Source organism: Hemiscyllium ocellatum, chromosome 3 (genome assembly GCF_020745735.1).
Source record: "Hemiscyllium ocellatum isolate sHemOce1 chromosome 3, sHemOce1.pat.X.cur, whole genome shotgun sequence".
NCBI classification, from domain to species: Eukaryota; Metazoa; Chordata; class Chondrichthyes; order Orectolobiformes; family Hemiscylliidae; genus Hemiscyllium; species Hemiscyllium ocellatum.
Genome location: NC_083403.1, coordinates 16342070 through 16369358, shown reverse-complemented (window position 1 = coordinate 16369358; position 27289 = coordinate 16342070). Strand labels below are relative to the sequence as shown.

Genomic DNA, 27289 nt, shown 5'->3' with positions numbered 1-27289 from the left:
TGGAAGCTTTTTTCAAAAAGGACTGAGTCCATTTTAAAAAAGCAATTAGAATTTGTTACAAAAAAAATCCCATCAACATTATTGTACATATGTGACAACTATATAATAAAACGCTGTAGAAACTCACCTTGGTTCCTTTGACAGTACCATATGTACCAAACGTGTGATTGCTATTACCAAAGGAGAAGAGCAGGAGGCTGGAAGAACACAGCATCAGAAAGTCGAGCAATCAGCATTTCAGGTATAACCCCTTTTCAGGGCTAGGCTTGAAGGAGAGGGGCAGCAGATACATGGGAATACCAGGCTCATGATTATCTGGTTCAGAAGCTTAACTTTGTTAGTTGATTCAGTGGAGTAGGTTGATTACTTAGGTCAGTTGAGTGGATTAAGCTTTTTTAAACTTACTCAGTTGAAAAGGTTAAAGTGATTGAACACTTCATTAACCCAACTGTGTCAGCTGGACTAGTTTGTTAATCTAGTTGAGTTAATAGTGATGTTTAACTGGGTTCAGCTGTTTTAATTGAGCTAACTCAGTTTGTTAATGGAGTTCAGCTATTTAGATATTGTAATTAAATGAACTCAGTTGGAAAACTCACATAAGTTGGTTAATTTACTTATAGAGATATACAGGACAAAAACAGACCCCTCAGTCTAACTCATCAATACCGGCCAGATAGTCAAAATTAATCTAGTCCCATTTGCCAGCACTTGGCCTACATCCCTCTATGCCCACCTGGATGCCTTTTAAATGTTGCAATTATGTCAGCTTCCAGCAGTTCATTCCACACTCAAACCATCCTCTGCCTAAAAACGTTGTGCCTTGGATCTCTTTTACATCTTTCCCCTCTCACCCTAAATACAGGCCCTCTAGTTCCAGACTCTCCCACTCCAGGGAAATAAAAACTTTGTCTATTCAACCTATCCATGTCCTTCGTGATTTTAAAAATCTTTATAAGGTCACCCCTCAGGCTCTGACACTCCAGGGAAAATGGCTCCAGACTATTTAGCCTCTCCCTGTTGCTCAAACCCTCCAATCCTGGTAACATTCTTGTAAAACTTTTCTGAACACTTTCAAATTTCACAATATTCTTAAAGTAGCCTAATCAATGTCCTAAACATCTGCAACATGACCCCCCCCATCCCTATACTCCATCAAGGAACTACAAACCTGCACTCTAAGACCTCTTTGTTCAGCAATACTCTCCAGGACCTTGCCATTAAGTTTATAAGTCTTTCATTTGCCTTTCTGAAGGGCAGCACCTCCAACTAATCTAGTTGAATGAGTTAACTCAGCAGTTTCCTGGTGAAATTAGGTAAAAATCACAGCACCAGGTTATAGTCCAACAGGTTTAATTGGAAACAGCAGCTTTTGAAGCACTGCTCCTTTGTCAGGTGGTTGTGGAGTATAAGATTGTAAGACAGAATTTATAGCAAAAGTTTACAGTATGATGTAACTGAAATTATATATTGAAAAAGACCCGGATTGTTTGTGGAGTTTCTCAGCTGTTAGAATGACCATGTTGGTTTCAGTTCTTTCATATGTAAATCACAAAATTTTTTTTTAAAGTTACATTCTGAACTGAATTTTAACAATTAGAGTCTGTCTGCCCAGATAATGTATTGACGGTGTGAGCTCCCCTGTGTGATACTGTCTGTGCCACAATATTTAGACTGATTCTAATCTAAAAAAATTAATTTACAAAAACTTAAATGGATTCATGCAGTTTTTGAGCAAAGTAAAATGTAACTCTGCAAGGACAAATTCACCCCACAAACTTTAATGTGTATATCTGTGAAGAGCAGGTGCATGTGTGTGAGTATAAATGATTACAAGTCTGCGAGAGTGTGTGGTGTATAGTGCAATGAGGTCAGCTGTAGTGTGATATGAACCCAAGCCAGCCCTAGGGGTATCAAACTTGGCTATCAGCCACTTTTCACTGCTGCCTGTCCCAAAGTCTGCCTTGAAGGATGGCCACCCAGAAGTGGATCTGAGCTACAGGGAGAGGCTGAACAGGCTGTTTTTGCTGGAGTGTCGGAGGCTAAGGGGTGAACTTATAGAGATTTACAAAATTATGAGGGGCATGGATAGGATAACTAAACAAAGTCTTTTCCCTGGGGTCAAGGAGTCCAGAACTAGAGGGCATAAATTTAGGGCGAGAGGGGAAAGATATAAAAGAGACCTAAGGGGCAACTTTTTCACACAGAAGGTGGTACGTGTATGGAATGAGTTGCCAGAGGAAGTGGTGGAGGCTGGTACAATTGCAACATTTAAGAGGCATTTGGATGGGTATATGAATAGGAAGGGTTTGGAGGGATATGGTCCAGGTGCTAGCAGGTGGAACTAGATTGGGTTGGGATATCTGGTCAGCACGGACAGGTTGACAGAAGGGTCTGTTTCCATGCTGTACATCTCTATGATTCGAAGTCTGAGGTCAAATGTCCTGGACCGCTGAAGTGTTCTCTGACTGAGAGGGAACACTCTTGTCCCTGTTGATTGTTCTGCAGTATCTATTCATTCATTGCCACAGCCTCTGCTCAGTCTCACCAATGTACCATGCCTCACGGCATCCTTGCCTGCAGTGTATGAGATAGACAATGTTGGTTGAGTCACATGAGTACTTGCCACATACATGATGGGAGGCATCACCATGCGTAAAAGCACCGCTACTCATTACACCAGCATCTCCAAATCGTGGAAACCAACATGGTCATTCAAAAAGATGAGAGACTTAAACAATCCAGGTCTTTTTCAATATATAATTTCAATTACATCACACTGTAAACACTTGCTACAAATTCTGAGTCTTACCATCTTACGCTCCACAACCACCTGATGAAGGAGCAGCGCTCTGAAAGCTGGTACTTCCAATTAAACCTGTTGGACTATAACCTGGTGTTGTGTGATTTTTAACTTTGTACACCCCAGTCCAACACCAGCATCTCCAAATCATGGTGAAACGAGTTAGTTAATTGGGTTAATGAGCTAAGCTGAAAATGTGTTGCTGGTTAAAGCACAGCAGGTTAGGCAGCAGCTCAGGAATAGGGAATTCGACGTTTCGAGCATAAGCCCTTCATCAGGAATGTCAGTCAGTTAACTTGAAGTTGGTTAATTAAGTTTAGTCAAGTGAGCTAACATAGATGCCTACTTTGATGGAGCTGGTTAGTTAATTTAGTCAAGTAAGCTCGGTGAAACTGGCTAGTTCAGTGAGATAAGAGGGAGATGGCGAAGTTCTTGGCTGACAACGGTGACGGGAAGAATGGGATTGAGGAACTTCTCAGCCATGCCTGAATAGCAGAGCGGAGTCGATGGGCTGAGCGGCCTAATTCCCGCTCCGACGGTCTCCTCCTCCCCGCCCCTGACCCGCGCGTGCAGGATGAAGCCGTTGGTTGACGTCACTGGCAGAGGACGGCGCGAGGGGGCGGGAGCTGCGGCTCCTTAAAGCGGAGCGGCTGCGGGGAGGCTGTCAGGAGGAAGGGGACGGCGGGTTCCGGCTCGAAGGAGGTTATCGCTGTCGTCGCTGTAATACTGCTGCTTCGGTGTGGGTTTACGTTTTCCCCCCCAGGTTATCCGGCAGCATGTTCAGCTGGCTGGGGGCGCATGACCGCGGCAAGAAGGATCCCGAGGTATTTCAGACGGTGACGGACGGCCTGAAGAAGCTCTACAAAAGCAAGCTGCTTCCCCTGGAGGAACATTACCGCTTCCACGAGTTCCACTCGCCCGCCCTGGACGATGCGGACTTCGACAACAAGCCCATGCTGCTGCTGGTCGGCCAGTACTCCACCGGCAAGACCACCTTCATCAGGTGAGCACACGCCAGCCGGGCCCTCCCTCACTGTACACCCCCCCCCCCCCCCCCCCCGGGTGAGGGTATTGCACAGGGGGATCAGGCTGCACTGACCCTCACTCACTGCACCCCCCCCCCCCCCCCAGTGAGGGTATTGCACAGGGAAATCAGGCTGCACTGACCCTCACTCACTTGCTGTGCCCCCCTGGGTGAGGGGGTGGGGGTATTGCACAGGGAGATCAGGCTGCACTGACCCTCACTTGCTGTACCCCCCCTGGATGAGGGGGTGGGGGTATTGCACAGGGAGATCAGGCTGCCCTGACCCTCGCTCACTCACTGTGCCCCCCCCCCGGTGAGGGTATTGCACAGGGAGATCAGGCTGCACTGACCCTCACTCACTGTACCCCTAGGGAGGAAGGCTGAGGATATTGCTCAGAATTGATGCTACCTCTTGCCCTGTCTCTGGGAGAAAGGGTGAAGGCAATGCATAGGATAAGCAGGTTGCCCTGTCGGGCTGTCAATATGACATAGAGTAGTTGGAAATGTATTGATTAGCCCAGTTTCCTCCAATAACTGAAGTTATGTGTGAAATCTGACCCTAAGACACTAGTAATGTTTTTCAGAGAAATTTGATTCCATCTGCATTCATTATACCACCTGCATTACTGCAGAAGGAGCAATGGTTGATTGTATTTCAACTGACTTTACACAGTTGAGTTATACAGTGTAAGCAGATCCTTTTTGTTCAGCTCATCTGTGCTGACCATTCATTGCAATCTGACCTTTGCCTGCAACTGGCCTGTATGCCTGTTTAGCTTGGCTAATTGTTAATTTTATCCTTTCTGCAAGGTGTGGCTTCAGGTCTTCCTTTTAGTACAGGGGTTATGTGGCCTTCTGATCTTCCCTCCTCTGTCACATTTCTGATTTTTTTTCTCTCTCTCTCTGTTTTAGTTACTGTAGTGGGGGCAGAAGCCCTCCCAGGGGAGTATAACAGTGATACCAAGGTCACTGATTCTCCTGTAATGACTGGGTATGTCAGGTTCCAAGTGATTGATTTTGTGCTCTGCTGGAGATTCTCCTATTACACGCAGGTTTCTGTGGCCTTTCTCATGTTGGGGATGTTCTTCCCAGTGCCAGAATCTAGGATGGCTCGGAGAGAGTGCAGAATTCTCTGGAAAGGGGAGAGTGACTACCAGGAATGCTTGTGAATGCGCTGGGGGGGGGCGGGTGACGGGTGACGACGGGGCGCCGGGGGGGGGGGGGGGCCGGGTGACGGGTGACGACGAGAGGAAGGAAGAGTGTTTTTCATTAGGGATAACATTTCGAGTAAGATAATTCTGGGAGATTATCCACTGATGTCATATGGAACTGAGAAATAAGGATAAGGGATGATCATGTTGGGATTATGCTGTAGGTACCCCCCTCCATAGTCAAAAATTGATAAGCAAGTGTGTATGGAGGTTTTCGATAAGGTTTTGTAGCTCAGGTAGAGCCTCAAGATGTAAGGTTGCTTGTTGAGCTGGAAGGTTTTGGATACTGTAATGGGGGAGACAATGGCCTCTCCAGGGAGTATAGCACCTTCCAGCTCAGTGAGCAAACTTACATCTCCATGCAAGAGATCTCTGCTATCTGTAAGAAGAATAATAGGGTTTAATGGTTAAATAGTTAAACTTTTTTTTCCAAATTATAGACTGTGTAGTGTTAATGGTTTGGCTGAAGAGGAATTTGTCAAGTGTATATTTGAAACAGAAAATCAGACTAAGAAATAAGTGTGGATGCATCTCCTAGATAAAATGTAAAACTTTGTTCTCCAAGGAAATAAGGCAGGGCAAGTGACTGAGATGTCAGTGGTGGCAAGTGATCATGCTTACTTTAAAGTTAATAGAATCATGGCAAAAGACAGACCTTGTATCAAGTTCTAAATTGGAGTAAGGCAATATTGACCGTATTAGTTTAGGAATTTCAAAGGTTTCTTGCAAACAGCTTCCTGAATAAGTGTTTTGGAAGTAGGGAGGCTTTTTTTAAAAAAAAGAAAATATCTCTGGACTCTCACTATGTTCCTGTTTTAGTTTGAAGGGGAATGCTGGATGACAAGAAGTTGAGGGTCTGGTCTTGGGTTGAGAGCTGGGATCAAGTGAATCCCTTTAAAGTGTATTTAAGAAGGTAATTGGGAGGGCAAACAGGGAATTTTGGCAAATAAAGTAAAGGAGAATCTAGAGATGGTCAGTATGTTTAAGACAAAAGTGTAACCAGGCGTGAATAGGTTCCCTTACAGACGGCCATATTGATCCTTCCTGTGGAACCACAGGAGATGGGTGAGATACTAAACAAATGTTTTCAGTGGAGAAGGGTGTGGAAGCTAGAGAACTTGAGGAAATAGTGGTCTTTTGAAAAGAGATCATGTTACAGAAGTGTTGCAGGAGGTCTTAAAACATCTAAAGATAGACAAATCTCCAATACCTGATCATGTATTTCCCTGAACTTTGTGGGAAGCTAGGGAAGAGATTCAGAACCCTTGCTGAGATATTTGTATCAATGACAGCTGCAGGTGAGCTGCTGGAGGGTGGCTAATGTGGTGCTGTTACTGAAAGGTAAAGCCAGGAACTACAGATTACCTGCCTCTGACCAGGCTGAATGTGTTGGAGGGGATTCTGAGACAGGATTTACATGCATTTGGAAAGGCTAGGACTGATTCACAATAGTCAACATGTGAGGAAATAATGTCTCCTAACTTGACATTTTCTTTCTTTGAAGAGAAAAAGAGGGTTGAAGGTAGATGGCAGTAGACATTTGTTTGTATGCACTTCAGATGTTTTTGACAAGGTTCCAAATGGTAGATTGGTTAGTAAGGTTGGATCTCAGGCATCCAGGAGGAGCAAGCCAATTGGATGCTAAAATGGCTTGAAGGCAGGAGACAGTAACAGAGGGTTGCTTTCTGGACTGGAGGCCTATGACCAGCAGTGTGAGACAGGGATCAGTGCTGAGGCCACCATCTTTTCATCTTTATTTAAATGAGTTGGAAGTTTGCAGAGTACACCAAAATAGGTGCAGTGGACAATGAGATGACCTCCTGAGTGGATTCAATGGGGCCTTACGCAGTTGGGCAAATGGGCTAAGGAGTGACAGGTGGAGTTTCAATTTAGGTAAATGTAAGGTGTTGCATTTTGGAAAGATAAACCATGGCAGGTCTTGTGCTGTTAATGGTAAGAGTTTTGCCATACGAAGAAACGTGGAGATTCATAGTTCCTTCTAATTTGAGTGAAAGCTCCTTGAAAACTTTGTGCAGTATTGTAATTTTTGTAATCATGAGATTCCTTCCATCAAGGTGACTCATATGTTTGTTTTTATGACCATTCAGATTTCTGGTTACAGTGGAAACTTGGCTTAATTTTAAGACTTTTTAAAAATGTTATTGCATCCCTTTTTTTCCTGGAATGGTGAGAAACATTTGATAACTACTTCTGGTTTTTATCTCAGGTACCTTCTTGAACAAGATTTCCCAGGAATGAGGATTGGACCTGAGCCAACAACTGATTGCTTCATTGCTGTAATGAATGGGGATGTAGAAGGAGTGATCCCTGGAAATGCGCTGGTGGTGGATCCAAAAAAGCCATTCCGGAAACTTAATGCTTTTGGCAATGCCTTTTTGAACAGGCTAGTACATCTTTGTCTTTTAAACTAGTAAATTTAGAAAAATTGAGGTATGGCAAACAAGATTGGATTTTGATTTCCCAAATCTGATTTACTTTTCAGCATTTCTGCTGAGCTACATAAGATGAATCTCTTGAACACTTTTTTAAAAAAAATTTTTGCATATTTTGGAGATTGGGAGTTAGAGGAAGAGGGTGTTCCTTTTCTGAACCTCTCTGGCAGTCACTCTTTCTTTCCTGACCTAGTTTAGATCTTTTATCCATGTTTGGATCAAAGTTGTAATGTGGTCAGGAGCTGAGTGGCTCTGGCAGAACTCTACAAAAAACCAAAGATACTAAAGATCTGAAACAAAAATCACTAATTGCTAGCGGATCTCTGCTTCATACCCAGTTCTGAAGAAAGGTCCCTGATCTAATTGTGAACTCTGGTTACTCTCCACATGTAATCTTAAAAGAATAAATAGACATCTCTGGATATTAATGTAATAGTACAGTTTAACCTTTTTTAGTATCTTTGGGTGGGGGCAACAATCCAAGGATGTGGATGACCATCCATTGTAATTTCCCCCTTCAGGTGGACAGTCATTTGCTGCTACTCCCCCTTGCTATTGTAATGTTAAACTATCATTCAATCTGATCCATCCAGAAATGCTTTCTGACCATCCTTTGAAGCTAGGTATACAACACCTACATAGTCTTGGGGAATCACTGAGTCAGGAAATCGTCTGCATAACAATTCCACAGGATTATGGCATTAGCATTATCTCTGAAGATGATCTACTGCCATTGTACCTAGGGTAACTTGTGACTGATCATAACAGGTGTGTGTGTGGTCTGTGATCATGGCCAACTGACCTGTATAAGAGGATGTATTTTCTTTGTTCAGGGTCTTGCTTTGATACCACCCCAAATGCCTGTGAGCAGGGGTATGGGGTCAACTAGCTTGTACAAGCTTTAATAAACTTTACCTGTTTGCCAATCGCATTTTGTGTGCAAAACCTCAGGAAAAGAACCAAACACGGATGCTGCTAGACCTGAGTTCATACAGTAATTTCTGTTTGGCATTGTTGAAGATAATCAGTCAAATGACTTTGATTGTGTAGCTTAATGGAATGATAATTGACTGGGTTGGATTTGTCCTACCTTTTTTTCTTTTACAGGATATAGTGTGGGCAGTTTATCATCTGGCTGATGCCTGGGCTTGGATAGACGTACAGGGCAACCTTGATCTGAAGGCCCTGATGCTTGGGTAAACAGACTTATCTGAACATTCAATTATCCAAGCAAATCTCTCCGCCCATGCCATTAGGATAATCAAGGTTGCCCTGTATTACCTTCCTCCAACAGTTTAGGCTCATCAATGCTGAACTAGTTTTTTTAATAAAAACCTTGAACGGGACAAGGAAATGGACATAAGTCCACAATCTGATCAGCCCTAATGTTGTCATAACAAAGTTTTGAAGGACTGAATAATGTTTTCTTTTCTCTTCTGTGCATGAAGTTCAATAGTAGACAATTCTGTGTGCCTGTGTCGCTTCAGCTCTTAGATCACTTTGTAACTTCACCACTTTGTTTATTTTCATTCGGGCTTTAGAATTAATATGTAATCTTCATCAGATTTAACAAATGGAAAGGTTGATTCTTTGTTTCAAAGATATTAATTATGGTTTGGACCATAAGATGCAAGAGCAGGAGTAGACCGTTTGGCCCATTGTGTCCAATCTGTCACTAGGTCATAGTTGACTTAATAATCCTGAAGTGTCACTTTTTCCAGCCTTATTCAGATTAGTCTTGATCTCCTGACACCAGACAAATACTTAATCAATCTCTGCTTTGAATATGTTTCTACAGCCCTCTGCAGTGAAGAATTCTGTAAATTTACCTTCTGAGAAATAATTTCCTACTACTCTCTGTTAGTCCTAATGGGAGACCCCTTACTCTTAGATTTTGGCCTTAGACTCCCCAGTAAGGGCCAACAATCTTTCCATGTCAAGCTTCTGAAGAATCACTTTATTTACGTTTCAGTAAAATTGCCTGTCACTCTAGCCTCTGTGTATAGGCTCAAACCCTCTGATCTACTCCAGCAAGAAGGATCGAGGAGTTGAATGTCTCCTAGATAGTGAAGATGAACTTTTCTGCAGCCTAACAGAGACCTGGGAGTCCTTCTGTATAAATCTCAACATCTATCATCCAAGTAGTGGATATTAGGGAAAACTGAGGAAATTGAATACTTCAAGCGCAATTAAGGCAGACAGCACATGCTGGCCTGCCTGCAATACTTGTGCTGCTGCATCTCTCTTCATTTTAAGAGTCACCCATTTGGACTTGTTAGATTTTTATTTTCCTCCCAGATTTAGTTATCGGAACTCCCCTTCCTCAAAAGGTGATGAAAGCAAAGTCTTTGAACATCTTTCAGGCACAAATTATTGATAAGGGAGTGAAAGGTTGTCAGGGTTGATGGCAATGTGGAGTGATCAGATCAGCCATGTATGATGGAGCAGGAAAGTGATTCCTGTTCCTAATTGATATGTATCTATTTGCTTTGTGCAGGTGTTTTCTTCCTGAAATTCCTCTTTAACAATAAATGCATTATGGATGAGTCTGAAAAGTTGCACCTTTTTTGTAGTTTTTAAACATTTTTAAATGTTAACTTGCATGAAAATATTTCAAATTGGAAGTTGGAAAACTACAGTTTTGGATGGCAACAGTTAAATCATTCACTGGTGGAATGTAAGGTTTTTTGAGCTGTTTTTTTAAATGAGCCATAGATTTTTTTTTCAGATTGCTACATTCTCTGTTAACCAGAGTGCAGCTTTCACTTGGGTAATCTTCGTCTGATCTTTAATTTCCCCCACTCAAAATCTGAGCCCTTGATCAACTTTTAAACACGTTTTTGTGCAAGGTGTGTTTCCTAGTCTTTCCAATCTATTATCATGGTTCAGGTCTTTTGACAGAAACACATTTGAGCATTAGTGTAATCTAATCCTGTCAGTTTAGCATTTTATCCAATTCATCTTCATAATTTCTGAGCTGCTTCCTTTTGTGATTGAGTCATACAGATGTACAGCACGGAAACAGACCCCTTCATCCAACTTGTCCATGCTGACCAGATATCCACTGACGCCCTCCTTCAACTGACTGAACTGGTCCTCACTCTGAACAACTTTTCTTTCCAATCCTCCCACTTCCTCCAAACCAAAGGAGTAGCTATGGGCACCCGCATGGGCCCCAGCTATGCCTGCCTCTTCGTTGGATATGTGGAACAGTCTATCTTCCACAACTACACTGGCACCACCCCCCACCTTTTCCTCTGCTACATTGATGACTGTATTGGCATTGCCTCGTGCTCCCACGAGGAGGTTGAACAGTTCATCCACTTTACCAACGTCTTCCACCCTGACCTCAAATTTACCATGACCGTCTCAGACTCCTCCCTCCCCTTCCTAGACCCCTCCATTTCTATGTCAGGCGACCGAATCAACACTGATACTTATTATAAACTGACCGACTCCCACATCTACCTAGACTACATCTCCTGTCACCCTGCCCCCTGTAAAAACGCCATTCCATATTTCCAATTCCTTTGTCTCCGCCGCATCTGTTCCCAGGAGGACCAGTTCCAATACCGAACAACCCAGATGGCCTCCTTCAAAGACCACAGTTTTCCCCCAGATGTGATCTACGATGCTCTCCACCGCATTTCCTCCACTTTCCGCTCCTTCGCCCTTGAGCCCCACCCCTCCAATCGCCACCAGGACAGAACCCCACTGGTCCTCGCCTACCACCCCACCAACCTCCATATACATCATATCATCCGCTGTCATTTCTGCCACCTCCAAACGGACCCCCTACCAGGGATATATTTCCCTCCCCTCCCCATCAGCATTCCAAAAAGACCACTCCCTCCGTGACTCCCTTGTCAGGTCCACTCTCCACCACCACTCCCCGGCACCTTCCTCTGCAACTGCAAGCAATGCTAAACTTGCGCTCACACCTTCTTTCTTCTTCCCCCCCCTCCCCCGGCCTTACTTCCCTCCCATTCACCTGCACCTCCACACACGTCATTTGCTGCATGCGCTGCACCTGATGTGGCCGCCTCTATATTGGGGAGACAGGCCACCTACTTGCGGAACGTTTCAGAGAACACCTCTGGGACACCTGGCCCAACCACCCCGTGGCTCAACACTTCAACTCCTCCCCTCCCACTCCACCAAGGACATGCAGGTCCTTGGACTCCTCCATTGCTAGACCATAGCAACACAACGGCTAGAGGAAGAGTGCCTCATCTTCTGCCTAGGAACCCTCCAACCACAAGGGATGAACTCAGATTTCTCTAGTTTCCTCATTTTTCCCCCCCCCCCCCTCACCTTGTCTCAGTCCCAACCCTCGAACTCAGCACCACCTTCCTAACCTGCAATCTTCTTCCTGACCTCTTCGCCCCCACCACTCCAGCCTATCACCCTCACCTTAACCTCTTTCTAACCATTGCATTTCCAACACCCCTCCTCCTACCTTTTTTGTCTTGGCCTGCTTGGCACACTTTGCTCATGCCTGAAATGTCAATTCTCATGCTCCTTGAATGCTGCCTGACCTGCTGCGCTTTTCCATCAACACATTTTCAGCTCCAATATCCCAACCCAATCTCGTCTCACTTGCCAGCACCCAACCCATATCTCTCCAAATCCTTTCTGTTCATATACCCATCCAAATGCCTCTTAAATGTTGCAATAGTACTAGCCTCCACCACTTCCTATGGCAGCTCATTCCAAACACGTACCACCCTCTGCATGGAAAAAGTTGCCCCTTAGGTGTCTTACATCATTCTCCCCTCACCCTAAATCTATGTCCTCTATTTCTGGGCTCCCCCACCCCAGGGAAAAGACGTTGTCTATTTATTCTATCCATGCTCATCATGATTTTATAAGCCTCTATCAGGTCACCCCTTAGTTTCTGATTTTCCAGGGAAAATAGCCCTAGCCTATTTAACACCAGCCTCCCCGCCCCACTTGGTCCATATCCTGTTCAATCTTCGTATTCATGTATCCATTCAGATGTCCTTTGAAATATTTTAATTCATCAGCCTCCTCTGATAGCTCATTCTGTGCACCATCACCCTCTGCATGGAAAAAGCTATACCTTGAATCGTTTTTTAAATCTTGCGCTGTCACCTTAAAATCTATGCCCTCTAATTCTGGACTCCCTACCTGGGCAGAGACATTGGCTATCCATGCCCTTCATGACCTTGTATACCTCCTATAAGGTCATCCGTCAGCCTCGCTCCAGAGAAAATTAACTCCAGCCTAATCAACCTTTCCCTATATCTCAAACCCTCCATCCCCAGCAACATCCTTGTAAATCTTTTCTGCACCCTTTTTGAAGTTTTAAAGCCTCTTTCCTATAGTGAGGGGAACAACATCAGTCCCTTCCTTCTGACCTGTGCTGCATGACTTTGAGGAACGAAATGTTGTATTTTCTGTGATTTGGTCAGGTTCTTTAATCTTTTTAATCTGAATCCCTCTAGCCCTTAATGTGCAATTTAATCTATTTACTTTTTTTTTTGGAGGGTGGCATTCTGAGTTTTGTAAAATTTAAGCAATTCTGAGGAGGATCTGTCTCAATTTTTAAATAGTTTTTGTTATTGAAAACACTGCTTATACCAATGTTGCTTTACTAAGATTTTTGCTTCATTTCCACACCCCCCACAATTGCAGAACTTCCCCCAAGGACTCTAGTTGCTTTTTGGCTTTATAGATCATGTTGCTTCACAATAGACACTGAGTTACTCATATCTACCTCCCTCCCAGTAATTTGAAAGGAGCTCATTCAATGAACAATACCCAGAGATGAGACCCACCTAGTCTGGGCAGCATTTAGTCACATGTGCTATGTATTATTCCCCACTTTGAGCTAAGGAATGGATTGGTGCAGAGACAATGGTACAGGAATATCAATTATGAATATTCATTTGGACAGTGGTGCAGATGGGCTGATTTTTTTTTTAAGTGAGCTTATGAGACTTTACCTAAGATGTATTATAGTTTTGCTTGAAAATTTTCATTGGTTTCCAAACTAAATTACATTTCTGAACTTCTGTTTTTACAATTTTTTTTCTTATCTTCCCCTGACAGGCAATTGAAAAGACTAAGATATTAGAAATAAATTTAACAACTAAAAGGATATCTGAATGGAGCCTAATCTGCCTGACTTGTGGAAATAGATTTTTTGGCCTCTGGTTAACTGAAACTAACTTTACCGGAATGTGACTTACAAGTAGCATAAGTTTGAAGAGAGGAGATACTAAGTACAGTACTTGGCAAGTGGGGGAGAAAGTGTTACCTCAATAGCTTTTAAATCTAAAGGGTTGATTCATTGAACGGAATGATCTCTTCTTCTGCTTTTTTAAAATCAACTGGCCTGGAGTGCAAAAATGATTTCAGCTTTACATAGAATTCCAAAATGTTACTTCACAGACAAATATTCACTTAAATTGAAATGCCTTCTCTTTTTTTTCCTTTGGATTGATTGCTGACTGGCAATTGTTTCTAGTTTTTATAATATGATCACTTCATTTCTGTCCAGAATGAATATTGGAGTTCTTTTTCATGCAGTTTGAGTTTTCTTGTCCTGAGTTCTGAATTTTTTGTTTCTAGGCTTTTTTCAGCTTCTTGGGGAATTCAGTGAGCACTGGGTGCGTCATTTCACTTTAGAAATTCTGTACTGTAAAATGGTGCAAATGTCTGTCAGAATTCTAATGTTAACATCACTTCAGAGCTTTGAGATATGTTGTTGGTAAGGCATTGATTTCAAATGCTTCAATCTTTCTTGCTGTAGTGCTGACTTTTCTGCATCTTATCTCTGGTCAGATAATTGAGAATCAATATAAACTTAGCTGCAATTGGCTCAATTTAATTTTGAGGGTGATGGCAAGAAGCCAGGAATAATGCAGACTTTGAAATTATCAAACAAGAACGTTGTTAAATGATTGAATCTGGTGCAGGATTTTAAAAGCTGGTGTAGAACAGCCAGTTGGCTCAAACCATGGCTTTATAATTATAATCTTACGGAAATCAAGTTGCAGATTTACTTTCTCGAAACTAAATCAAACATGTTTGGAAAAATAAATGCAGTCTATTTAAACACTAAGCATTTTTAATATATTTCAGTAGTAGAGTCTTGAGCATTCTAAATTTTTTTAAACTTCAAATAAAATGCTATTGAGATGGTAACCTGCATGGAAAATCTATACTTAATGTGGCACAACTTTTTTAATTATCACCCTGTTAATTACTGGTCGAGATACGAATGTCTGTAGACTGAAAAGTAGCCAAACGTTACACTGCTAAGCTTCAGAGACTTGATATCAATCAAATACTTATCACAGTAAAGTACTCATTTAAGAATGATGCATAATCAAAGGATTGGACAAAAATTTATTTGGTAATGCCAAAGACAGCCAAATGACATCGGTCTCCTTAACCCTGCATTCACAGCAGGTAAATGAAAATACTGGATCTCAAACCCAGATAGTTCCTAATCAGTGTTTTTTGAATGATCAGTACCAGACTTTCTGAATAATCACCAGACCAGATTTGCAGCTTAAACAAAATGAATCTATGAATATAGAATAGTTTTAGTTGAACAAACCTAACAAATTAGTCTATGTATCTTGGTATAAACCCCATCTTTGATTCTAGACCCCACTCAAAGAAATAGACTCTTAAGGGATAAATCAAAAAGGAATTAAGATGTAACTGGCAAGTTCACTTGTGCTGTTTCTGCAGTCCTTAAGATCAGAGGCATGCCTTGATTGTACCTTGCTTGCTTTCTGACGACCCAAATCAGTGCAAATAGCTTCCAGTAAACTCTGAGGACTACTCATTTAATTTGTAACTGAAGTTCTATTCTGAAGTTGGTAATAGGAGGATTTGAGGATGCATGCACACAATGGCTTTGGTAGCTACAATCCTTCTGACAAAAAAACAGTACAAAACCAGTGCAGACTTTTATTTGAGTCCAATCTTCACCAAAGAAAAAGGCCCTTCAGTCCATTGTCTACACCAGTCAAAAACCACCACTTAACTTCTCACCTGTTTTCTAGTACTTGGTCCATAGCCTTAATCCAAAGGATTTAACCTCTGTTGCACCCACTTTCTGGTGAGTCTGTCCCTTCTTTATTTAAAAGAACAAAGCTGTCTACAATGATCAAGGCTGTACAGAACTCCACTGCAGGAAAGCATCTTATTGCATTGTACCATTTGTCTTCGTTGCTTGTTTCATCTTAATGCTAACATTTGACTCCAGCAAGGACAATCAGGTCCTTTTGGGCACCTTGCTTTCCAGCTTAAGCAGTTTTGTAAATATTCAGCTTACACTACTAGAGTGAATAATCTCTCACACTTATCCACATCCTGCCTACCAAGTTCTATCCCATTCATTTGGTCTCTTCCACTGCTTGTCACCTCCATCAAAGAACTCTAATTTGTCAGGCATGACATCTCCTTGATAAAGGAGAAAGTGAGGACTGGAGATCAGAGCTGAAAAATGTGTTGCTGGAAAAGTGCAGCAGGTCAGGCAGCATCCAAGGAGCAGGAGAATTGGTGTTTCGGGTTTAAGCCCTTCCTCAGGAATGAGGAAGGTGTGCCAAGCAGGCTAAGATAAAAGGTGGGGGGGGAGGAAAGAGAGAGGAGAAGGGGCATTGGGAATGCAATAGGTGGAAGGAGGTTAAGGTGAGGGTGATGGGGTGGAGAGGTCAGGAAGATGATTGCAGGTCAAGAAGGTGGTGCTGAGTCAAAGGGTTGGGATTGAGATAAGGTGGGGTGAGGGGAAATGAGGAAGCTGGAGAAATCTGCATTCATCTCTTGTGGTTGGAGAGTTCCTAGGTGGAAGATGAGGTGCTCTTCCTCCAGGCATCGTGTTGCCATGGTCTGGCGATGGAGTCCAGGGACCTGCATGTCCTTGGCAGAATGGGAGGGGGAGTTGAAGTGTTGAGCCATGGGGTGGTTGGGTTGGTTGGTGCAGGTGTCCCAGAGGTGTTCTCTGAAACGTTCTGCAAGTAGGTGGCCTGTCTCCCCAAAGTAGAGGAGGCCACATTGGATGCAGTAAATGATGTTTTGTGCAGGTGAATTTGTGCCCTTGATAAAGCCATGTTGACTGTGTTAAGTAATAAACATACACAGAAAAACCAAGTTAATCTTGTATTATGGCTTCAGTTTTTCAATTGCTGTTGAGTTAACCAGTCTGTAATTTCCTGAGTTATCCTTTGCACCTTTTCACAAATATTTATAATCCTCCAGACTCCTAGGGCAAACTGTTTGGAGAGGCCTTAATTTTCTGTCAATAGCTTGGCAGTTGCTCCCTTGCCCTGCAGTCTAGGATGCATGCCATCCAGGCCTGGTGGCTTCTCTGCTGGAGTGCTTTAAAAAGGCTGACAACACCCCTGTACCTATTGCTATACTACTCAGTTGTTCAACACATATTTTCAACTAGGGCATTGTTACCATCTTTCTAATTGGGTAAAGGCTGAAACAAGGGAGTCATTTCGTACATCTGTCATGTCCTTTACTTCAGTGAGCAGCTTGCCCTGCTTGTTTCTTATGAGCCCCACTATATCTTTCATTAGTCTGTCTTAACCAACTCAAAATATTCTTAAATATATTTAGTGTAATATGCTATGATTTCCTTCTTCCTTTATTCCAGCCTTAACCTCCCTCCTGAATTCGAGTGACGACTCTTGATTTCTGTTGCTACATTCCAATGTGCATCATATGCCACCCCTTTTCCTTTATTTTCTCACCAATATCCTTACTCAGTCCAAAGATGTGCGGGTCAGGTGAATTGGCCAAGCTAAATTGTCCGTAGTGTTAGGTAAGGGGTAAATGTAGGGGTATGGGTGGGTTGCGCTTCGGCGGGTCAGTGTGGACTTGTTGGGCCGAAGGGCCTGTTTCCACACTAAGTCTAATCTAATCCAGGATTCTGTAGCTTTGGATACCCTGCATTATTTCTCATAGGTATTTAATTGCACTACTTTAATCGTTTTTTTTTGAAAATCTCTCCCATTTTTCACTCAGTTACGTGAGTAAAAATGCAATTCCAAGCAACCTGCTCCAGTTCAAATTCTAGAATGCTAAAATCTGCCCTTTTTCCAGTCAGGGGCCTTCATCATTACCTTTTTTTTGTTTTCCAACCTGAATATTGAACCTTGTATTTCCCTAATGTTTGAGAGAAATGAAGCACTATCTCCTTGAGGCATTTCCAAGCATTTGGAAAGTACCATTAGCAGTGCTTTCACAGATGCCCCATATCCACTGACATGAAAGGTGATTCAATAGTCTCTTGCAATTGATTGGCATGTTTGGCTGTTAAGTGGAAGGTTGGTAATTCAACACCATCCAGGAGTAAAACCATGGATGTTTTATGGTGGCTGAGTTGGCACTGCAAAAGTAGCAGTGCTATGTACCTGTGTCAGTTCAGTCCAGTGTCTATTTGGAGCTTGCATATTCTCCCAGTATCTGAATGGGTCCTCCTGTTTCCTCCCATAGTCCATAGATGTACAAGTTGGCTGGATTGTCCATGGTAAATTGCCTGTAGTTTCCAGGGATGTGCAACCTAGGTAGATTAGCCACAGGAAATGTCTCCTTACAGGGATAAGGTAGAAGGAGTGATTTTTGGGTGGGAATGTTAGTGTGGGGATCACTGGGCCAAATGGCCTACTTCCACACTGCAGGGATTCTGATTCTTGCAGCAGTGCCAGAACCTGAGTTGGTTCCTTGTATCTCAATTGGCTCTGCTGGTTAAGCCTCTCCTTTTGACTGCCTGACACCATTCTTCAGTAGTTGTTGAATCACCTACACAAGGCATTCCTGAAACTGAGTCAGCCATCCAGCTTGAATCAGAAAGCAGCTCTCAAGATTGCTGAAGGTTCACATCCTGCAAAAAAAAAAACCTGTGACCAAAAGCACAAATGGTGGATGATGGAAGAACATGAGCTCAAACAGTTAGCTGATCTACAGGGTGTTTTCACAGCGAAGACGGTGTATACAGATTATGGACATAACCAGATTCCATTTGTGGCCAAGAATGGAGCAGTACTCCAGGGCAGGGCTTTTTAGTACCTGTTGGCAAGAGCAATTCAATAAAGGCAGTGTCTTCAATGCTAGTGTCCCAGATCCATCCTGCAAAAAAAAAGTACCTGCTGTGAACTTGGCACACCTCTAACCTGTCAGGATTTTTTAAAACAAAAGCTCATTTGATAACTAAGATATTAGGAGGGGATCATATCCCCACCAGGGCATTATAATGGCTGAGACATCAGTGAGACCTCCTTTTGCCTTCCTCTGAAAGGTGGGGAACATTCCAGCATGTCATCTTGGCACACAAGACAGATGTGTGAGAAAGCTGATGATCTGATTGTGGCAACTTCAAGAATTTCCTGGGGTGGTGCGGCAGAAGTTCAACCTTGGGTGGAGTTTTCTGAATTTGGGTTTAGGAAAAGCCCCTAGGAAGAACTTGTACATCCAGTGTCTTTTTGCTGGTAATCTAAAGTTGTCAAAATAGAAAGGAGCATATGGAAACCAGGGCATTGCATCTTCCATTTTCTCCAACTATCTGTCCCCCACCTATGATAAACTGTAATGTAAGAGACTTTTCGATCACTTGAGAATTTCAGTTTTTTAAAGAGTGGAAGCAAGCCATTGTGTGCTACATGAGACTGCCCTTAAGAGGCCCCTAGAATCACTGAGCTAGTGTGGTCCTACCTAACCTGCTCCGTCCCCTCCAGTTTTAACAGCAGCTCAATATTTCCATGTTTACTTGTCTTCTACCTCCTACACTAAGACCCAAGTTCAAGCCCCAGCTGTTCCAGAAATGTGGAATAGCATTTTGGATTGATTAGGAAAAAATGCATAGATTTTCTCAAACATGAAATTAAAGGACATAACCTCAAAGGTAGGTGTTTAAAACAGGCCAAGCATGGGCTTTGTCTACAAATCATTTGAAGGTGGCCTGAATTATTGTGATCTTTGGTTCTTGTGTAGACTTACAAAACTGCAAGTCTAAGCCCCAAGTTATACAGCCTAACCCCGTTATGTGGGTTGTCTTGAATATTTTGCAGCAGGATGTGAATAGTCTGATCTGATGACCAGTCATTTGTTGAGGCCTCTTTTTTTTATGGAGGAGATATGATTACCTTGTACAGTGTGATGTTTGTGCTGAGAGCAGCCTGCCTGTTTTAAGAATAGCCAAACCTGAACAACTGGACTGCTGAATCAGTTGCTATATATTTGTCAAAACTCTAGGCGGACAAATATTGGCAATCAGCATCTCTTCAATTTAGGGAGATCGTCCTGGAAAACGGAATATTTTGGAGTCTTATCTGGCAAGTACTGAAGAAGTTCAGATTTGCAGTCTGGGTGGATTCAAAACAGTCCAACTAATCTTTATCCGTGAGCACACTCCAAAAGATGGAAAGTTCGATGAGATTAAATCTCATTTTGAGTTGACTACAGTATATCACTGAGTGTCACTGGCTATTGTATGCTGATCTCTAATTATCTTGTAGGTGATTAACTACAGTGGTTCAAGGCCACAGCTCTCCATGTGATACAAGTATATTCACTTGTTGCTGGGTTAAAATCCTGCAACTCCCTAACAGCAGGACAAGCGATTTTTGTATTTCCAAGTCAATGTTTTGTGGCTTTGAGAATTTGCATATAGTGTTATCTTCCATCTGTCTATAGCTAGTTATTTTTATGGGTTTGGAAGGTTCTGCTGAAGGAGTCTTGGTGAGTTACTGCATTCACTATACAGTGCTCCCACTGCACTGTGGACAGAGTGCTTATTGAAAGTGAGCTGCCATCTTACTACTTTTCAGGCATCACTTCTCTGGTAGTTGAGGGCAGTCAATAAATGTTGGCTTAGAAATGAACATGAAATTAAAGAATAAATGCCAAATGTTCACTTTGGTTCAGCTCATTCAGTCTTCCTCCACATTTTTTGAAGCAGACAACGTTCCAACTTTATTTTTGTTGTTTTGGATATTAAACCACTTCACATTGTGTTCTTGAGTTTGTGATGCTTGTTTGAATTTAACTATTACCTCCCATTTGGCGATCTGAGTGGGGATGTTTCTGGCAGATGTAGTTGTTTGCATTGACATAAACTCTGTTCCCACATTCTGCAAGCACCGTGCATGTATTGCTATCTCTAAGCAGCCTGTTTCATGCGTGAAGAATTAAGGTAAAACTATTAAACTGTATAATTTCAAGATGACTGTTTTTGTTCCTCCTGCTTATCTGAATTTCGCCTTCAGATAAATTCTTTTATTTTGGAAATATTCTTTAACTTTTGTTCCTACTTCACTTTGCTACATTTTAGTCTTGTCCTTTTTTTAAGCTTAGTCTTGTCATCTTTCTCAACTTTTTGTGGTGATCTGAGTTTTGGTACCTGCCTATATGTTTAATAGAATTTAAATGTATTTTAATGTTACAGCAGAGTGCATACTGCTGGTAGTTATGTTTAAGATGTTGATGCTAATTATAAACCTGTCCCTACATTAACAATTTTTTTTCTTTTAATCAGGAAGAATTTTGTACTGATACTTGGAACTGCAACGCCTCTACAGATTTGTGTAGCAACAAATCACTGTGCTTCAGTCTACTCCAGGGTGGCTAATGTTCCACCACTTTTTAAGAAAGGTGGGAGAGAAAGCAGGAAATTATAGATCAGTTAGTCTGACCTCAGTGGTGGGAAAGATGCTGGAGTCTATTATAAAGGATGAAATTATGACACATCTGGATAGTAGAAACAGGATAGGTCAGAGTCAGCATGGATTTACGAAGGGGAAATCGTGCTTGACTAATCTTCTGGAATTTTGAAGATGAACGAGGGAGATCCAGTAGATGTAGTGTACCTGGACTTTCAAAGCTTTTGATAAAGTCCCACATAGGAGGTTAGTGAGCAAAGTTAGAGCGCATGGTATTGGGGCTAAAATACTAACTTGGATTGAAAGTTGATTGGCTAACAGGAAACAAAGAGTAGTGATAAATGGCTTCATTTTGGAATGGCAGGCAGTGACCAGTGGGATACTGCAGGGATCAGTGCTAGGACCACAGCTTTTTACAATGTTAATGATATAGAAGATTACATTATATATTAATGATCTGGGCGAAGGGACTGGGGGCATTCTAGCGAAGTTTGCAGATGATACGAAGTTAGGTGGACAGGCAGGTAGTACTGAGGAAGTGGGGAGGCTGCAGAAGGATCTAGACAGTTTGGGAGAGTGATCCAGGAAATGGCTGGAATTCAACATGAGCAAATGCGAGATCTTGCACTTTGGGGAAAAAAGAAAAGCGTAGACTGCTTTATAAACGGTGAGAAAATTCATAAAGCCAAAGTACAAAGGGATCTGCGAGTGCTAGTCAAGGATTCTCTAAAGGTAAACATGCAGGTTGAGTCCGTGATTGATTAAGAAAGCGAATGCAATGTTGTCACTTTATCTCAAGAGGGTTGGAATATAAAAGCACCGTTGTGCTACTGAGACTTTATAAAGCTCTGGTTAGGAATGCTGTGTCCAGTTTTGGTCCCCACACCTGAGGAAGGACACACTGGCACTGGAGCGTGTCCAGTGGAGATTCACATGGATGAGCCCTGGAATGGTAGGTCTAACATACGAGGAACTGCTGAGGATCCTGGGATTGTATTCATTGGAGTTTAGAAGATTGAGGGGAGATTTAATAGAGACTTCCAAGATAATACATGGCTTGGAAAGGGTGGACGCTAGGAAATTGTTTCCGTTAGGTGAGGAGACTAGGACCCGTGGACACAGCCTTAGAATTAGAGGGGGTCAATTCGGAACAGAAATGCGGAGACATTTCTTCAGCCAGAGAGTGGTGGGCCTGTGGAATTCATTGCCACAGGGTGCAGTGGAGGCCGGGACGCTAAATGTCTTCAAGGCAGAGATTGATAAATTCTTGATGTCACAAGGAATTAAGGGCTATGGGAAGAATGTGGGTAAGTGGAATTGATATGCCCATTAGCCATGATTGAATGGCGGAGTGGACTCGATGGGTCGAATGGCTTTACTTTCACTCCTATGTCATATGGTCTTAAGGTTGTATTAGCAATAACATTAGCAAATTTGCTGATGATACTAAACTGTGTGGCAGGGTGAAATGTGATGAGGATGTTAGGAGATTACAGGGTGACCTGGACAAGTTAGGTGAGTGGCCAGATGCAATTTAATGTGGATAAATCAATGGTTACCCACTTTGGTGGCAAGAACAGGAAGGCAGATTACTACCTAAAATGGAACCAATTTAGGTGAAGGGGCAGGACAGAGAGATCTGGGGGTTCCTGTACACCACTCAATGAAGGTAAGCATGCAGGTACAGCAGGTAGTGAAGAAGGCTAATAGCATGCTGGCCTTCATAACAAGAGGGATGGAGTATAGAAGCAAAGAGGTTCTTTTGCAGCTGTACAGGGCCCTGGTGAGACCACACCTGGAGTACTGTGTGCAGTTCTGGTCTCCAGATTTGAGGAGAGACATTCTGGCTATTGAGGGAGTGCAGCGTAGGTTCACCAGGTCAATTCCTGGACTGGCGGGATTACCTTACACTGAAAGACTGGAGCGACTGGGCTTGTGTGTACCCTCGAGTTTAGAAGACTGAGGGGATCTGATTGAGACATTTCAGATCATCAAAGGATTGGACACTCTGGCGGCAGGAAACATGTTTCCGCTGCTGGGTGAGTGCCGAACCAGAGGACACTGCTTAAAAATACGGGGTAGACCATTTAGGACAGAGATGAGGAGAAACTTCTTCACCCAGAGAGTGGTGGCTGTGTGGAATGCTCTGCCCCAGAGGGCAGTGGAGGCCCAGTCTCTGGATTCATTTAAGAAAGAGTTGCATAGAGCTCTCAAGGATAGTGGAATCAAGGGTTACGGAGATAAGGCAGGAACAGGATACTGATTAAGGATGATCATATTGAATGGTGGTGCAGGCTCGAAGGGCAGAATGGCCTAGTCTTGCACCTATTGTCCATGTGAGTACTGTTAACTGACTTTTTTTATTACTAAAGGACCATCATCAAGACTTTTAAGTTAGTATAAAGACACATGCAGGGCAAACAAGACCTGGGGTTGCTTCCATCTGTCTCCAATAACAGTTTCCCTTATTTTCCTTCACACTGTTATGAACGTATTTGTAGTAAATGTTTATCATTATAATTTTCCACCTAGTGACCAAAGAATTTTCTGATTTTTTTTTATGGATCCTCGTGCAACTCCTCCTGATCCTAGAGCTGCATCTGACCACGTGTTTTGGCAGATATTTCTGGGGTGGGGGAGAGAACTAGAAAGTGTTCTATGACTGAAGAAGTGACTCTAAATGCAACCAAGAAGTAAAGTTACCTTGGAACATGTGCACATAAAAATACTGAAGACCTACAGGGCAGTTTGAGGAAGTCTTTAAGCCAAGTGAGCAAAACAAAAATGAAGTTATGATAGCCTGTATAAAATACTGGTTTGATCTCCACTTTAACATTAGAAATATACAATTCTGCACATTTAGGGGGGCACACTAAGGCAGTAGAAAGTGTTGAAAGATAATTGCCATGTAATTTGGATAAGATGCTGCAGAATAGGCTGGCCACTACTGCACAAATGAAGAAATGGCAAAAATTGTTTATTCAGAAATAGCAGTATTAAATCAGCAAGCTTAATGGAAACTGAAACACTTTTTTTCTTCTTTGTCTTGCAGATTTATGTGTGCCCAGTTACCGAACCCGGTGCTTGAAAGCATTAGCATTATTGACACTCCTGGCATCCTCTCTGGAGAGAAACAGCGCATCAGCCGAGGTGAGATGCGCTCTGTCTGGTTTAATTTTTAAAGCCTTGTATTTGCTGTAACAGTTTTATTCTTCAAAGAGTACAATATGGATGCATTGTATTACCTTTTTTTCTTTACTGGTGTGACTTTGTATCTTGAACTTAAGAACTAGGAAATAAAACTCTTCAACAGTAATGTTAACATGCAGCAAATGAGGTTGAGAGCTACATTATTTCAGTATGTAGTGACTCCTAATTAGTTTCCTCTGTTGAACAAATGACAGAATTACTGGCTATCTCAGCAAATAATTTCTCCTGAAATAAAAATTTGCATTGCCAAGTGCGTTGCATGAGTCCTTTCTTCCATCTGGTTTTTGTTCTTTAATCATGTGACAGTTTGTTTTACCATATTTTTCTTTTATACAGCTTTGCACTTGCCTTTTTATGTAGATTGTGTAGCTTACATTAGACCAATTGTCTTTTATTTCCATTTTTTTTCATTATTTTTAAAGATGCTTATCAGTAATCTAGCCTGAAGGGAAACTAGCTAGAAACTCATTTTTCTGTAAATATTGCTTGACCTAAATGAAGAATTGTTTCAGCCTTTTTTATTGAATGGTGGGTTTGTTTTAAATATGTAATGCTGTTGCTTGCTTGGAGAGTAGCAGGGTTGTTTGGTAAGTAGTGCTATATTCAGAAGGTTGTGAAGCAAATATCTTAACTGTTATGGTCAGCTTTTATTCTGCTCCACCAGTGAACTTTGCTTTTTCTTCTCTATCTTCGGCATATCACTGTCCCATCCATCCATAACGCTTGTGTTCGAGGGCTAATTTCTGTTCTCATTCATATTGCAGCAATATCGTCTGTATGTTTTAATATAGGGTGGATTTGAATTTTCATAAACTGAATTCGTCAATATGCTAAAGTTTCCATTAAACTTGAAGCTACTAGATGTCACCATGCTTAAATTGGTACAGGATCAGAGGTATAAATGACAAATTGTCACACTAAACATCAATATGCAGATAATGCTGCTTTTTTAACAAGGTTTCATTGTCCTTTTTTTAACAAAGTTCATAAATGTAGAGATTCTAGGAAGCTTTTCCTTAAAGGTTTTTGGGCCAATTTGATAAACTAACAGGTACTACCTCAAAAGGGTTTTCCAGTTTTTTTTAAAAAAAATGCTTTTTACAATGAAAGAGGAGTGGCCTGTTCTCCCACACACAGCCTTTCTGGTTTGCTTTGGATTTGGCAGTCTAGCTGATCAGAGAGTGTAATCCATTTTGAGGAGGCTGATCCAAGAAACAGCTACATAGACAGTGTTCCATGAATCTCTTTTGTCATCCCTCCCTCTGCCATCTCTCTTGTAAGATTCAGTGTTTAGGTGTTTATTGCAGGAATTTAGAACAGCATCATTAAAGTTGGGATAATCTGCATTTTGAGAGAGTACAGAGTAACTTGTTCTCATTAGTGTTACTGGGGTTGGACTGGCTGAATCTCTCCTAGAATATCTGCTTTACACCCACTTAAAACAACCAGCAAAGTTAGGGGTGTAGGCCACTTTTTTTAAGAAATGATTTGCAGAGGTCTGGCCTGGTCCATAATGCCATGATTTTGATGAGGAAAAATCATTCAAATGGACTGGTCACTTCTAATACATTTCTATCACCTGCACATGTGTTCTAACCAAGCAGTTGTTACCCTTGTCATGGTGTCTCTGATATTGATCTCATTTTCGGATTTACAATCACTTAAATTTTGTAAATTCATTGAACAATTATCTTGGATATTTAGTTCACAGCTATCTAAGTTGTGAAAACCAAGGATAGCCTTCCACGTTTGCAAGCAATTCAGCCTTTTTTAAAGTTTTATTTTTGATTACCAATTGCTGAATTTTCCTTTAACTTGTTGTCTCCCTCCTTCCTCCAGTTAGTCACTAATTAGGAGTACTCAGTTGCTTCCCTCCTACTAAAGAATGTGGGTCTTTTTTGCCAGATGATTTACTCAAATGGAGGTAGTGGTAGTATAACTGAAGTTTGAGGGGGGGAGTGGGGAGGTTAGTTCCAGTTTTGATGGTCAGGACCTTGAAACTTATGTAGCATGAAGTTTACTAACCAAAGAAGACTGCATATGTCTATTGAAAAATCCAACAGCGCTGGATAAGCAGGAGCTGTTTCATGTATCGAAGGAGTTCTGACCTGGTTCAGCTTCATTCAGTTACTTGGCCTACTAACCTTTTGACAGAGGCAAGGCCTCTGAAGATGAAGTGTGGGAGGGCATGCCAGGAACAGTACCAGACATACCTGAAGATGATGACCAGGAGAAGCCACAAAACAGGACTTGCATGCTAAACAGTATAAGTTCCAAGTGATGGAGGGAATAAATTCCATAACCAACCGATCCAGTCTAGGCTCTGTATTCCTGCCATACCTAGTTGCGAATAGTGCTAATAAGCTGAACAATCCTCACCAGAGGAGGTCACTCCATTTGAGATTCTAATCCTCTATGGGGAGCCCAGCACATTTGCTTCAACCTTTAACAGCCACAAGTGCACAGTGGATGATCCATCTCTTCCAGAGGCCCCCAGCATTGCTGATGCCAGTGTTGCAAAATTGAGTCTCATTCCACATGATATGAAACTGTTGAAAGCATTGGAACTAGCGATAGCTATAGGCCCTGACTACATTCTAGCAAACGTGTTGAAGACTACTTAAACCTGCTGTGGCCACTAGCCAAGCTACAAAACTGACATCCACCTGATCCATGTGCAAAATTGTTCAGGTGCATCCCAGACTGAGCAGGGTAATCCACCTGGTCAGTTGGTGACCAAACAGTCTACTACTTGACCTTCAGTAAAGTGCTGGGGGGTGTCACCAACCATGCTATTAAGCAGCACTTGGTGAGCCTTATTACTCTGTTTGGGTTTTGCCTTAGTCACCTGGTTCGACGCACAACGCAATAGAAGAGTAAGCCATTCAGTCCTTCAACCTAGCTCCGGCATTGATGGCTAATTATCCAACACCATATTCTGTTCC

General features: G+C 42.2%; 1 protein-coding gene across 2 annotated transcripts in view; it reads left to right on the top strand.

Moving 5' to 3' along the window:
- The first annotated feature begins 3450 nt into the window (after nucleotides 1–3450).
- LOC132830811 (EH domain-containing protein 3) overlaps nucleotides 3451–27289 on the top strand; it is a 68474-nt gene continuing 44635 nt past the window's right edge. Inside the window, exons 1-3 of one of the 2 annotated variants that reach the window (XM_060848688.1) lie at nucleotides 3451–3803; nucleotides 7263–7439; nucleotides 24187–24284. In XM_060848688.1, coding sequence (XP_060704671.1) covers nucleotides 3577–3803; nucleotides 7263–7439; nucleotides 24187–24284 — 502 coding nt within the window. In that variant the 5' untranslated portion in view covers nucleotides 3451–3576. The remainder of the gene's footprint in view (nucleotides 3804–7262; nucleotides 7440–24186; nucleotides 24285–27289) is intronic. The other variant, XM_060848678.1, reaches the window with a different exon arrangement.